We start from the raw sequence: 14,334 nt of genomic DNA on the forward strand, positions 1-14,334 counted from the left end.
ATAGTAAGATGTGTTGCAGTTGGTTTTCGAAGAGTTGCCTACACCATGTGAAATATAAAATACCTAATATGTAATTAAGAACTACTCTCAGCTCTCTAAAGCACTAACTACTTCATTTGCTAAGGTCAGCCAGCATCAATGTGGATATAGTGCTTACTGTTTTTACTTCAGATTATATAACAGCTTCTCTAATATATTACTTATAATTAGCATTTTGGCGTCTTTCCAACTCTGCTAATGGCATCAAGAGAGTGTAATGGTCTTTGGTTTCCATGGCCGGTACCTGCAAGCCATGTCTCTTTAACCAATGAGACATGATTAGAAATGTGCATTCTCAAAGATGCATGTCAGACTGGTGTGATTATATAGATGTGCTTTAGAATGTTATGTATTTATAGCAAATGATTTGAAATCAATTATGCTCACAGCTGGAATGATGAACAAATGTTTTCATAGCATTTAAGCCTTATATCTAACGCCGGTTTTTCACCACAACTACCCGTGAACATTGTCTTGCTCTTCATGCACTAACTGCAAAGATATGAGTAGTTCAAAAGACTTTAGTTATCAAAGCAAATGTATATCAAACTTTTAGAACTTTCAAATAGGTAAAATGGCAAAGAACTGCAGGTTTTTTAAAGCAATATTATGAATTGTCAGTTAACAAAAGTAACTAATTTCTGTACTCAAATTGCGGGTTAATACAAAGCCTAAATGTAACTAGCAACTCATGACATAACATCTGCATTTCAAAGATAATGGCTAAGATTACACTTTTTTTATTGAGAAAAGAGATAATATGGACATAAACCTTTCTAACATTTCTCATAAGACATTTTTGTTTCCTGGATTAAAAAAAGTTTGTCAAACAGCTAGAGTTATGTGTCTCTCTACACAGCGTTATAAAATTAATTTATTGACTTGTTTTAAAGCGTATCATTTCAAGAATTATAACATCTTGATGAGCAATGCAGCTTCCCATTTTCGTGACAAGTAAATGATCTTTGATATTACATACTTTCCAGAAAAATAGTAAATATATATTACCACAAAAGATTCCATGAATTCAAAGCAGCGATTGCTAACAAAGTAATATATATATTTATCTATAACTTAAATATATATAAATATAAGATTCTTGCCTTATAAATATATTTTACTAAATAAATAGTAATAACACTAAGAAATTAACTTAAAATTTATATATGTAAATATACAAATTTTATAATTGTTATTTCATTAGTATTTAATTAAAAGGCCTATTTTATATTTATGAAAGAGGTGATAAACTTTCAAACAATCTTTCTATAATTGGAACAACTGTCAACACTATCTGAGGTTTGACACTAGATTTTAGAAAACACGAATCAATATTTGAATGACCAACTCTGAGACAGAAATTGTAAAAATAGCCATTGCTGCACCTAACGACTCAGGTGTAGACAATAGACTATTGCGTGTAAACACCAAGGCGCTGCTGTTACTATATAAGACAGACTTTCATTCATTGTAACAGCAATAAATGTATCCGTAATCAATAATGCAGATGCCTTGCATTGTTGATTACGGTAAACAAAGAACATATTGTCTACTTTGTCAAGTATCAAGACGCTTGGTGGTCAATACCTATTCTACATGTATACCTAGTGCAATATGGTGTTTAGTATTTTGTAATAGCTCATATAGTTAGGTTTCACAAGCGTTGCGACAAGGAGGAACCCTGTACAGCACAGGTGCAAAACAAAAATAAAAGATACAATTATTTACTGTTTTTGCAGTTTAGCTATAAATATAACTATTGGACGATAGCTTATGCAAATTAGAAACTAGCCAATAAAAGTGTTTTAACAAAGATGCTTTAGATAGGTATACATTTTTGTTTTAAACAACGATAATAAATCTATGAGTGGTATTTTTGTAAACTTTTAAAAAACACTAAATATGTGTTTTTGCTAACAGAATGAATCGGTGGAGTGCAGTCAGACAAAAGCTCAATAAGCATGTTGTACAATATTAAAAACAAATAGAATTATTGCCATTGTAATACAGAAATAATTTCCAACTTCCATTTTATCACTCTGCTGTTGCTATTACTTTTCTAAAACAAAATATTAGAATAATTTGATTTTGATCAAAAACTTCGTTTTTGATGCATTCTGAATGCGTGTTTATTAACGATGTTTTTTCTATTAGAGCACATGTTGCGAGAAGAAAAGAAATCTGAACAGTATTGATCATATGTTATTTTATCAGGATAAAAAATTATACCATATATAGTATAGATTCTCATTAAATATAAATGTAGTGATTCTAAAAAATATTCTAAATGCTATAATAATTTGTAATTTATTATTGTAAATTATTACATCTATTCTTAGGCTTCTTTTTACGATTATCATTGTTTTTATTACATGATTTAGTTTTAATCTAAATTTAACCAAAAAATCATAAAAAGAAAATATTTAAATCAGCAAAAAGTAAGAACATAACAAGACTAAATTCAGAGTTATCTTTTATCGTCGCTGTGTTTTTATTTTTTACAGCAAAAAGTATGCCGCTCGGAAATAACATTGACAGAGTGCATTATCTAGCATTAGGTTGGAACCTTTTAATAACAGCATCATATTATCCAAACTACTCACACAATGCTTGTAATCTTTTCATGTTCTCTAGTAGAGAAACACACTGCCAGGGCTAGTTTTTTATAAGATATTGTGGCTGATTCTAACACTTATTAAGGGCTTCTTCTGGAACTGTCAGATTAACTCGAAGAGATGCATTTTGCAACACGTCTAGTCTGCTAGAGCCAGATAGCCTTTTCATTTGCCCAATGTGTGAAGGAAAAAAGGTGGATCTTTAATGTGCTCATGTTGTCAGTGTGGTACACGGGGCCTTTAAGTTACAAAAGCTTGCTGAGAGGTCAGCGTCAAGCAGGGCTTGAACCACAAGCCCTGTGGCTGATAGTCAAAGACACCACTAGGCTATCCTGACACATTATCTAAAGAGCTAAACTGCTTGGCATAACATATACTTCCATCGTATAACCAATCAATTATCCTCCAAAAGAGTGCGTAGGAAAATGTTGATCATTAATTTGATTTGTTTATCAAATCACTTCATTTTTTTCCAAGTCAAATCCCAAATCAGTTTTCCATTAGTCCGGACTTAGACATGTCCAGCCAAAATCATAAAGCCATTGTTTGTGTAACAATGCCATTAAAAGCACCTACAGCTTCTGCTTGCAGTCAGATAAGCTGACATCACAATAAATCAAAACCAAATCAAATAAAAACTAGCTCAACTTACTTCCATGAAAATTTGTTTCAAATATTTGGGTAGTCAAATTAACTGTGATTTGTCTGCAGCTCTTGTAAGCAGACGCAAACTTCCATTGCTTGCATTATTATAGATGAATACTGTTAAAGTTTATGATTGTTGTTATAACCTTTACTATAATAAGAGCCGTGCTCATTGGTCCTACGTCTGTCTCAAGTCTCCCTAAGAGCATTAAGAAAAAGACTGCTTCGCACACTCAAGTCTCCCTAAGAGCGTTAAGAAAAATACTGCCTCACACAGGAATCAAACTCATTTATTCTACTGTACATTCAGGCAGACTATCAACTGCACCACTTGATCACCTCTCTTTATGCAGGAATAACTGTGCATATAGTTATTACACATGGATATATCTCATGGTGTAGCAGACAGTCAGAGTACTGGTTGCAGATAGAACAGCAGATGGTAACTTGGCAAATATTGCATATCTTTTAATGCTTATTGGATCAGCACAATTTTTAAACAAATTTAAAAATTGTGCTTCTATTAATTATCCTCTTTTCTTGTGAGAACTAAAGTAAGGGAGTGCAGAAGATCAGTCTATTTGTAAGGAGGGCGCACGAGATCCGTCTATTTGTAAGGGGGGTGCACGAGATCAGTCTATTTGTAAGGGGGGTGCAGGAGATCAGTCTATTGTAAGGGGTGCGTAAAAGTTCAGTTTATTTTTTCACATGTTTTGTTCCTTATTAAGCAATCCAATAGACTTCTTTAGTAGAGCCATATAAACAGAACTCGTATTATTATTAAATCTGTTTCGTGTAATTCAATGGGCTTTTTGTTATCCATTAACACATCTCCATTCATTTATGTGCTCAAAGAAGGTAGGATTTACTCCTGCGCCTGCTCTGGTTGCCTGAATGATGCATTCGATCTTTGGTGCATATAATCGACAAATAATCACGGATAGAGCAATACCCAAATATGGTTTCGTAGTGTGAACCAACCTTTAAAGTTACATATAATTTTTCCAGGGCGTTGTGCTGACTCCTGAAGGCTTGAATCAGTTAAATATGCAGGCTGATGTTGTCTTTACAATAATTTATGCAAAATCAGTGTTCAAATATAGATTCAAGAATGGCTAAACTCCGGCTCATTTCCTTATGCATTGATATATACTTCATTAATAGCAAAACATTTGTAGTTAAAGCGGATTTAACGCTGACAAAAAACATTGTCACGTATAATCTTTTTGGTCAGCAACCGAATTAGCTAACGTAAAGGGAACATTTCAATAAGGTCTTGAGCTAGCCTTATTTCCGTTGTTGTTGAAAGCCTCTGCCCAACAGAATATGACTTTTTTAAGGTTCTTCATACCAAAAGTCTGCTGGTTTTACCACCTTTTACATGTATAAAATAAAGTTCAGCATTCTGGCAGAATCAGTGATTGAGTATTTTTTTTAAATCTCTCTGTGAGTGTGATGTCTGAATTTTTAGTGACAACAGCTGCTCTGTTTGCAAATTTTTCAACAAGTCCGCAAATCTGACTTGGAGTGCATAACATTACAGTTGCAGCAGTTTGGTGAGGTCTCTGCCATTCCTTTGGGTATTACGAATTTATGAATGGCTTTTCTTCACAAACTATGAACAAATCAAATCAATTCATTAGTGTGTTTATATAATCAAGATAAAAGCTTTTAACTAGACGAATCAAAGGGTATCATAATGCCTGCAAGGCATATGGTGTGCAGGTTCTAGTATGCATTCAAAATGGCTTATAGAAAATTAATTTATATAGTCATTATTCTCATTCATAGTTCACCTTTTCTTGTTGAAGATAGACTGACTATAAGGCCATTGGTAGCTTACCATCTGGTGGTCGACTCGCTTTATCATAGCCTTCAAATAGTTCATTGAGGCTGTCCAAGAGAGCATTCTTGTCATCATTACCATGAACTATTCTTTTAGAGGCGTAGATTATCAAAAGGAGCAGTCTAAACAGACAGTACATAATTGTATCTTACACTACATAAGACACTAGAAAATGAAAACTAGAAGTTGTGATGTAAGATACGTACATTAAAAAATAAGCGAGAAAACACACTACCAACTAATTATACTAAACCAGTTATACACAAGTAACAAAAAACACTACCAATGTAATTGGAAGATACAGCAGTACTGCAGAAAACAAGATGAATGAAAAAACATAGAACCGCAGCAGTGATTGTCAGCCATTTTAATTTTGCTGTCATGATGCAAGTCGTAAGTTACTTCAGCAAGGCTGTGCTAGCCAACACATATGTAAGTAAACACACTCCCTACTTAAAGGCCTAATGCCTCTTTAGCCGGTATTTGTCAATAAACAGTCAGCGTGTGTGAATGATGATATATGGATTTATGGCTCAGAATACCATTACCACTATATAGTGTATATACAATGGCGATTGCTACTTACACATATATTTCTGTGGCATCCCAAAAAGTTTTCATCTTGTAAATAGAACTTACTTTCTCAGTGGCAAGTAGTTACGGCATTAGTGCATACTTACATACTTACAGAATAACCAAACGCAGCTCAGGCTTAAATACATACAAGCTTTTGAATTCTATTGGTTGCTGAAAATACAATCAGCCAATTACACGCTTTCTTGGAAGTAATAACATTGAGCATAATCATTAAAGATCTGAACTTTAGATTAGCCTAAAGAACTTGCTGATGAATGACTTTTAAATCAATTTCTATGCTTCTATGAGTTAGCAAATCAATTAGATTAAATAGAAATGTTCGGCTGAGATTTCAAGTCAAGTAACAAAACACAAAGCCCGATGAGTGTTGTTGAATTTATTGATTACACTTTCTATGAGCGCCTAGAGATGTATTTGTTTCAAGTCATTGACACCAACAAATATTAGTTTCATGCAGAAGTTTACCGCTGTCTAGCTGCTGCCTTGTACATTCATTGGCTAATGGACAGTGAGCAGAAGTTTTCCGCTGTCTGACTGCTGTGTTCTGTTTTCACTTGCTAATAGAAGATTATTTGATGTACATTCATATTGATTAGGGTAAAGTTATAAACATCATTCATTATCTACTCTACTGAAAGCATTTTTCAAGACATAATACGGCATTTGTCCACAAAGAGCAATATGCTAAACTTCCAAGTAGCTACGTAGCGCTATTACAACAATGGTTTTTATGACTGCTAGCATGTGTATAGTTAAATGAGCCATAAGAATTAGATATGATTACTGTCGCACAGTTTAATAGCTATATATTATATACTAGCAGTAACCTCAGCACTATTTGGGGTTTTACTCGTTGCAACCAAATAGCCTGCAGGCGAGTGCTTAAAATGCTCATTTTCAGGTATGAGACAGTGTTTATAATCAAATACTTTAGTGACCTCGCGAGAACCATGGAGCATATGTATGTGAAGTTTGGATAGAATTGGCCAAAAAATGTGGAAAATCATAGCGTTATGGTGATCTAACAGACACACAGACACAAGCAATGATAAAGTGAGATTTAATAATACATATACCGTATATATATATATATATATAAAATTGTTTCCTCACCCCGGATACCCCGTATGGGTGGTAAATACTGCTCTTACTCGGGTCTCCTACCAGAGACCTGGGAGTTTGAGCACTCGTCTCAAGATCCTAACTGTTCCCAATAGCGCACGTTTCTGCAAATCACCTGAGCTGATTGCTGTCAGTATCTGGGCAAGCCACATTTTATGCTCCGGTTTTATTGCGCCCAGTGCCCCAATGACTACTGGAATTACAGTTGTTTTTTAATCCCAGCATTTTTCAATCTCTCCGCCAAGAGGAAGATATTTCTCTACCTTTTATTTTCCTTTGCTGGCTATATTGTAGTCATTGGGTACTGCTATATCTATTATAGTATGTAGCTCTCTTGTTCTCTTTGCCCACCACCACTATATCTGGTTGGTTTGCTAGGACATGCTTGTCAGTCCGGATGTAGACTGACAAGCATGTCAGTCTACATCAGTCTATATGATATATATATATATATATATATATTATATATATATTATAATTATTATAATATATACATGTACAGTGTATATTATAGTTAATATATAATTATTTTATAATCATAATTATATATATAACAGTATATAGATATATTAATAATACAGTTAACATATGTATAATATGATAAAATTTATGATAAAGGTCATCTTTTATGGTATTGCACTCTTTGCCTTTTTTTCAAATGAAAAAATGAACTATAAAATTCTGTTGATATCAATCATTTTTATACACTCGCAAGACAACATTTAAGTAGTGAAACGCTCGACTTGATTGGTTACTTTGGGATCCAGAAGCTACTGAGCTATAAACTCTATTGGTGGTCGTCTATGATGCAACAGATAGGTATGCTGAAAATGGCGCCACCGCTTTCAAATTACAAGAAATTGCTTTAATGGGATATAAATTTTAATTGCTGCAAATCTCATACTTCCCAGTTTTAATGGCATGTAACATCATATTAGACAAAAATAGTTGTTTGATCACCAAAGAATTTGAGTAAAAAATAAAAAATGTTTTGTATAACTGCTTATCCAAAAACTTGTCCCTGGTAGTTGGGTAACTGCTCAGGAAATGAATTATGGCTGCTATTTAACAAATGGTAGTTAATTGTCTAAAAATAGATTTCATTAAATATTTAAAAAAAAATTAATTCTTAGTTACTCAAGTTAAGTTTAAGTTTATAAAATTTATTTTCAGCTAAACTTTGCTCAGCCCTAAAAGTCAGATTTGCATTGCCTTGTAGCTGTTTTGTCACGATGTTCTTCATTTGACAAGTTGTCTGCGCTAGTTTTTTCCTAGAAAAACTCAACAATTCTTTGTAATGTACGCAAAGAGAAGTTTTCACTGTTATTTCATAAGTTGCCTTTTAAATCAGGGCAATGTTTTAAATATTTAATTTTACTTAGAAATATTACTATTAGAGGTCGTCTTCTTTCCCAAAATATGAACATTAGCTGCGTTTATGCGTATAGTCTCAAAAGATTATACAAGGTTTTGTACAAATTAGTTTTCTAAAAGTGACTTCTGGTGTGAGATATCATCAAGGGTGTCAATAAAGACCAGAGTATAACTATATGTGGAATAACTGCAACATCATGGAAGGCAGATAATTGATACAGAAGGTAGTGTACTATAGGTAGTGTAAGACGAATCTTGGGGGTTCAAATTCTGTACGGTGGAATCTTTCTTTGAACCTCCGACCATGGTTTCGGACAGATGTCTGTACAGATGCAGCTTTTATTATAATCAAGATTATGCATACCAAATTTTCACTTTATTATTGTTTAACATACATGTAGCTGCTTGCAATTGTTTTTACTAAAGTTAGTTATTTGGATAGCGTTGTTTTAGAATTGAAATATTTTATATATAGTTTATATATGTCAGTTCAAAGCTCATGACAACACAGTTTATATATGTCATATGTTGATTTTTAAGCTAAACAGGGTCAGTGAACGAAAAGGGCAGACGGAAAGCTTTTGTATGAAAGTCATGTTTATTTTCTGCAATACACCAGCCCAAACAGCATTTTACTCTATTCAACTTTTCAAAAAAAATTTTTAATTTTTTTTAAATATATTTTTTTTATGTCCATGTTAATTCTAAAACCAAATATTAAGTTAACTTAATCATTGCAGTCACCATGCATCTGCGATGAGGTCATATACACAAATAATACCTGAAAGTTTCAGCATCATTCATTTACTATTAATATTATTATTAGTCTCATGTGCTTTATGGGATCACCAGGTGTTATAACTATACACACAATTATCCTTCAATTCAGCAAGTTAGCCGAGTGGTGCTGTTGGTAGTATACCTGGTTGCAAAACAGAATACCCGAGATTGATTCCCGTCTAAGGTAATCTTTTTCTTAATGCTCTCAGCATAGCATTAAACAGGCAGATAGATAAAAACGGCGCTCATTATAGTATAAATTATGCAAATAATCTAGAAGTTGTCACATTATCATAGATATAATATTTTAATAATTATCAGAATAATGTTAAAATAGAAATGAATTTTATTTCATTCTTTATCATTTTGCTAACATTCTTCTAGGCCTCTAAAACAAAATCACCCTAGTGCTTTAACATTATGAGACTAATATTGTAGAAAATCTTTGCAAATTTAGTCATCCCAAACTATTAAGTCTGTTTTTTAAAATATTTGATTACTGTGTTTCGATTATGATTTGATCAGTTTTGAATCTTGCCAACAAATTTACATATGCAATTGTAATATTCTCGTATAATTTCAACTTGTCAATTTTAACACAGCAAATAACATCATGTTGCTAATTCAAACATTTATATTTACTAGCATCTGCGAGTATTGATAAAAACTGCAACACAATTCAACAATATCATGAATACCGTATTACTTCTAATTGAATGCCATGGCACTGTATTTTTCAACCACTCTTCTATCATTGCTAGCGGTCAGTTGGAGGTGGCACTCAAATACAGGCTGCCGGTCTATTTTTCAAATGGCTCGTCAGAATTTTCGGAAGATAAATTTAGCCCTATTACGGGCAAAGCGAATGTCGCCTATATTTTGCCCTCTTTTTCTGGTGGACCGATATTAAACATTTTAATGCAATAAATCTGCTCACTTATCTCCAACTTTTTAGAGATCTCTTATTAAATGTGCATAATGTGCATCTTAATAAATATTTCTACCAAATATTTCAACAAATATTTTATGATATATAAATATTTGTTGATATCTATTGCTTGCAATTGACCTGCGATAATATTATAACCTGTGTCCTTCTTTGCAATATGTTGGAATTTTCAAATTTTATTTTATTCTAAATTTGAAGACATATTTTTATTTTATATTTATATTTAACGTTGTTGAATAAAAGCTCATTGCACTTACTGATATGTTTGCTACAGTTTGCTGCCAAAACTAGCTTTTTATGTGCAGTAGAAGTGAAGTTAACGGCATCGATCCATTGCAAGCTGTGTTAAGATAGCAGCAAAGATGCTATCAAATAACATGTTATAAATTTACATATTTATAAGTTATACAACATTAATCTATCAAATGATACAAACATATATTTATTAACAAGTGACATAAACTAACCATAATTATATTACATGCAGAAACAAAAATCTACATTTTTAAAACAAAAATATTTCCATCGTTTGCTTGGATAGCTGCATTCTGATTGTTACTTTTGATGGAACAAACATCTTCTAGTTTTCCAATACCTTCCACAATATCTTCTGGCCTCAATTCTTTTTCAGCACTGCTGAACTAATCGATATTAGCATCCAAACCATTTTTTGGCAGAGCCAAACTTTCATGCGCTGCATTTAGCACAAAAGCCACGCATTAAAGTTGGCTTGCTAAAACCGCTTTATATACGCATGTTCGTCGAAGTATTACGACCGCGTTAAACAAGTAACTACTATTAACCTGAGACAGCAATTATTTTTATGGCCTTGCTTTAAAAGTTCAACTTCCAATGTAAATTTAAACTGTGTTTTATATAGGTACATGTACTTCGAGGTGTCAAGATCGCGTTAAACAAGGAACCACTATAATTAGCCTGAGGCAGTAATTTTTTCAATAGCGTTGCTTTGAAAGTTCATCTACCATCGTACATTTAAGCCGCTTTTTTTTATAAATGTAGGCTACTTCAAACTAGAAAGACCGCGTTAAACAGAGAGCTACTACTAGTCTGAGACCGTTATTGATTATTGCTACAGGGTTGCTTTCAAAGTTTTAACAAAAAACAACAAAAGCTTTGGAATTGGTCAAGGAGAGAATTAACTGATATTTAAATACACGATTCATTATTAATACAATTTTGTGGACACTTTGCTATTGATCAGTTGATATTATGGGCTTGAAAAGATCAAATAATGGAGGTGCGTTCAATTGGAGATTTGCGGTCTATTTTTCAACCCTTCTCTCAGGGTGGTGGTCAATTGGGGTGGCATTCAAATCAAGCTGGCGTTCAATGAGAGTTTTATGGTATGGGGCAAAGCTGACACTCTCTCTTTATAGGACAGTAGCAAGGCACTGTATGGCTAATAGTAGAATAATTTAAATTAAAATAAAGTTGACAGCAGAATGCACACATTAAACACTGCGATTTGTGAAAACTCAATTCAAATTGGCCTTGAGAAGTACTTATTATAAACTCAGAGACTTATTCCAACTGCATGTTAACATGATTAAGGGTTGTAGATTCTTGGATGGCCTTGAAAATGTCGCCAATCTGTCAGCAGAGCATGTATTAAACTATACCTGGAAAATGTAATACTTGCTCTGCAATCGACATGTCTGAAATTGTATCTTATAAAAGCTAATTGGCTATGTTAAGGCTGGTTCACACTATATCACTGTATATAGGAGTTGCCCTCTCAGTAATTATATAGTAACTATGTTCTCCTATCCGATGGCACCATCAAAGCAACGCAAATATATCGAAAAAGGTTGCAACTGTCAAACTATTTCGATAGTATGCCACACATATACGACAGCCTGCGCAATGTGCACCTCTACGGTGATGGTGATTGGCTGACACAGTTAGTTTGATCTATGTTTTTTTCTTTGACAGTTGCTGTGGGACTATTATTTTGTTATTTCAATGAAATTGCTATGCCATGAAATATTTGTCTATGTAAACGCGGATGGGTTTGTGATAGAGTGAACATCGTTATCATCGACAATTACCAAAGTATTGTGGGATTAACATCGACATACAGGGACACAGTGTGAACCAACCTTTAAAAAGATTATCAGAACTTGAATGCTTTTCTGTAGAGTTTCCTGTAACATAAAATGTGTTCAGTCGGAATGAGTGTACTGTCTTAATAGTTGACTTTACAAACTTCCAATGCTTGTCTTACCATATTCACAAACCGGGTATGTAGAGATTGAACATACCTTTGTTCAAACTGAGACATCTGTCGAGCGAATATACTAAAGAGATTTAGAGGTAAGAAAGGTTCAACTTTCCAGAAAAGCTATAGTCTAAACAGCTACCCCACCTATTACTATTAATGTAGAGTTCTTTTGTGGTTTTGCATTTTACTTCATCTTTTTTATATTTAGTTGTAGAATTAGTGTTGAACATGAATGTAGGATAATCGACTTTGTATACATAATTGTTTGATAGATGTGCCAGTTTTCTAGATTTATCTTGGAATAGAGTTGAATTAAATTTTTAGACAATATTTCATGTTGAAACATTATCTCATCATGTTCATGTTTGACTGTTCGTGTTAGATCGAGTTGTACTGTTCTGCAGGTTTTAAAACAGCCAACGAATTTAAGTAAAAATATGCCAAGCTCATAAAAGAATAGACGAACACGGTTCAAAGAGACTCTAAACACCATGTCCTGTGAGAATGTATTGTCATCCATCATGGTTCTCCTACCTTCCTATAGCCATGACTTTTCTTCGCAGGTTCCAACAGTTATTTGCCATTGCCTTCTGGTGGGTTCTTTTTTAAGACATCACCTCTAGCTAGCTAACAGTAAACTATTATAAAGTGTTTAAGGCAGCAACAATCGCATGACCGAGCTTTCACTGGTCAAGCTAGCGGCACAAGCGTGTTTTATATGCTACAGTGATCACTCATTGAGCTTGATTTGTTCCAATGACCCACACAAGCTCTCAATGTTTGTTGCAATTAAACAAGTGGTATCCACCCACATAACAATGAGGTCAGAAATGCTCGGATGACGTAAGAGAGCTTTGATGGCCCATTGCTCAAGCACGGCATGATTGTTTTACAATCACACATTCCAAATATAGCATTGTTATTGTACAACCACTCAGCTCAAACATAGCATTGTTATTGTACAACAACACAGCTCAAACATAGCATTGTTATTGTACAACAACACAGCTCAAACAGTATCATTCTTGTACAACTTAAACATAGCATAGTCATTGTTCGACCACACAACTCAAGCATAGTATGGTTGCTGTACAAACACACATTTGCTTGAACCTCAATCTATCAAATAGTTACTTGTGGAAACTACTAGCTGGTTTCGTGACTTGCCATGCCTGTTGATAGTACTGATATAAATTTACTCTCTGTGATTTGAGTACTTAGTTTTTACAGAAGCATAAAACTGAGTCTGCTCGAGTCCTAATCATGCCCTTTTGAGAACAAAAAGCAAACCAAGCATTGATCTTTAATATATGATTATTTGTTATCGAAAATATCTACAGTGGTAACTTTTCAGCTAACAATGTTATAAGAGTAATACAGTTATTTATGTTGTAGATTGCTGCATATAAGTGTGCATGTTCTAAGTAAATAGAATAACTTTTACAAGTTTAAAGAATTTAAAAAATATCTTTGTGCAGGTTAATGACGTAAAAATTCAAATAGCTACAAATTTGTCAACAAATTACATATTTGCTTTCAAAATACAATGAGCATAATTAAATCTTTTAAAAGCTCTTTTTTAAAGTATAGCTCTAAATCTATCCATATGCATGCGCTGTTTGTGTTAATTAAACTTCAGCTAACAGTATGATTGTATGTCAGATAAGAGCTTACACTAAGCTGTTATTAGCACTGTTTTGTTTTTTGTTTGCGGCGCTCTATACAATTATGTGTATGTGTCTATATATTCAATGTTTGCAAGAAGGGCAGATTTATTGTCTATATTTATTTTTACATGTGCTTATCACAATATCATAGTTACTGTGACTGCATTTATTAACTTATTTACAATAGTGTAATGGGCCTACCACTCAACTTTATGAATATAGTAAATAATTGCTATTATGATTCTAACAACAGTAAAAGTAGCTAAAAAAGTAAGGACTCTCACTCATATCTAAGATATATATATATATATATCTTAGATATGAGTATATATACTCATATCTAAGATATATATATATCTTAGATATGAGTATATATACTCATATCTAATATATATATATATATATATATATATATATATATATATATATATATATATATATATATATATATATATATA

General features: G+C 33.1%; 1 protein-coding gene across 1 annotated transcript in view; it reads right to left on the bottom strand.

Moving 5' to 3' along the window:
- LOC137405070 (glycine receptor subunit alphaZ1-like) overlaps window positions 1–14,334 on the bottom strand; it is a 44,082-nt gene that overhangs the window by 13,980 nt on the left and 15,768 nt on the right. Inside the window, exon 2 of the mRNA XM_068091297.1 lies at window positions 5,143–5,267. Within this exon, the coding sequence (XP_067947398.1) occupies window positions 5,143–5,267 (125 nt within the window). The remainder of the gene's footprint in view (window positions 1–5,142; window positions 5,268–14,334) is intronic.

Source organism: Watersipora subatra, chromosome 9, assembly GCF_963576615.1.
Source record: "Watersipora subatra chromosome 9, tzWatSuba1.1, whole genome shotgun sequence".
NCBI lineage: Eukaryota > Metazoa > Bryozoa > Gymnolaemata > Cheilostomatida > Watersiporidae > Watersipora > Watersipora subatra.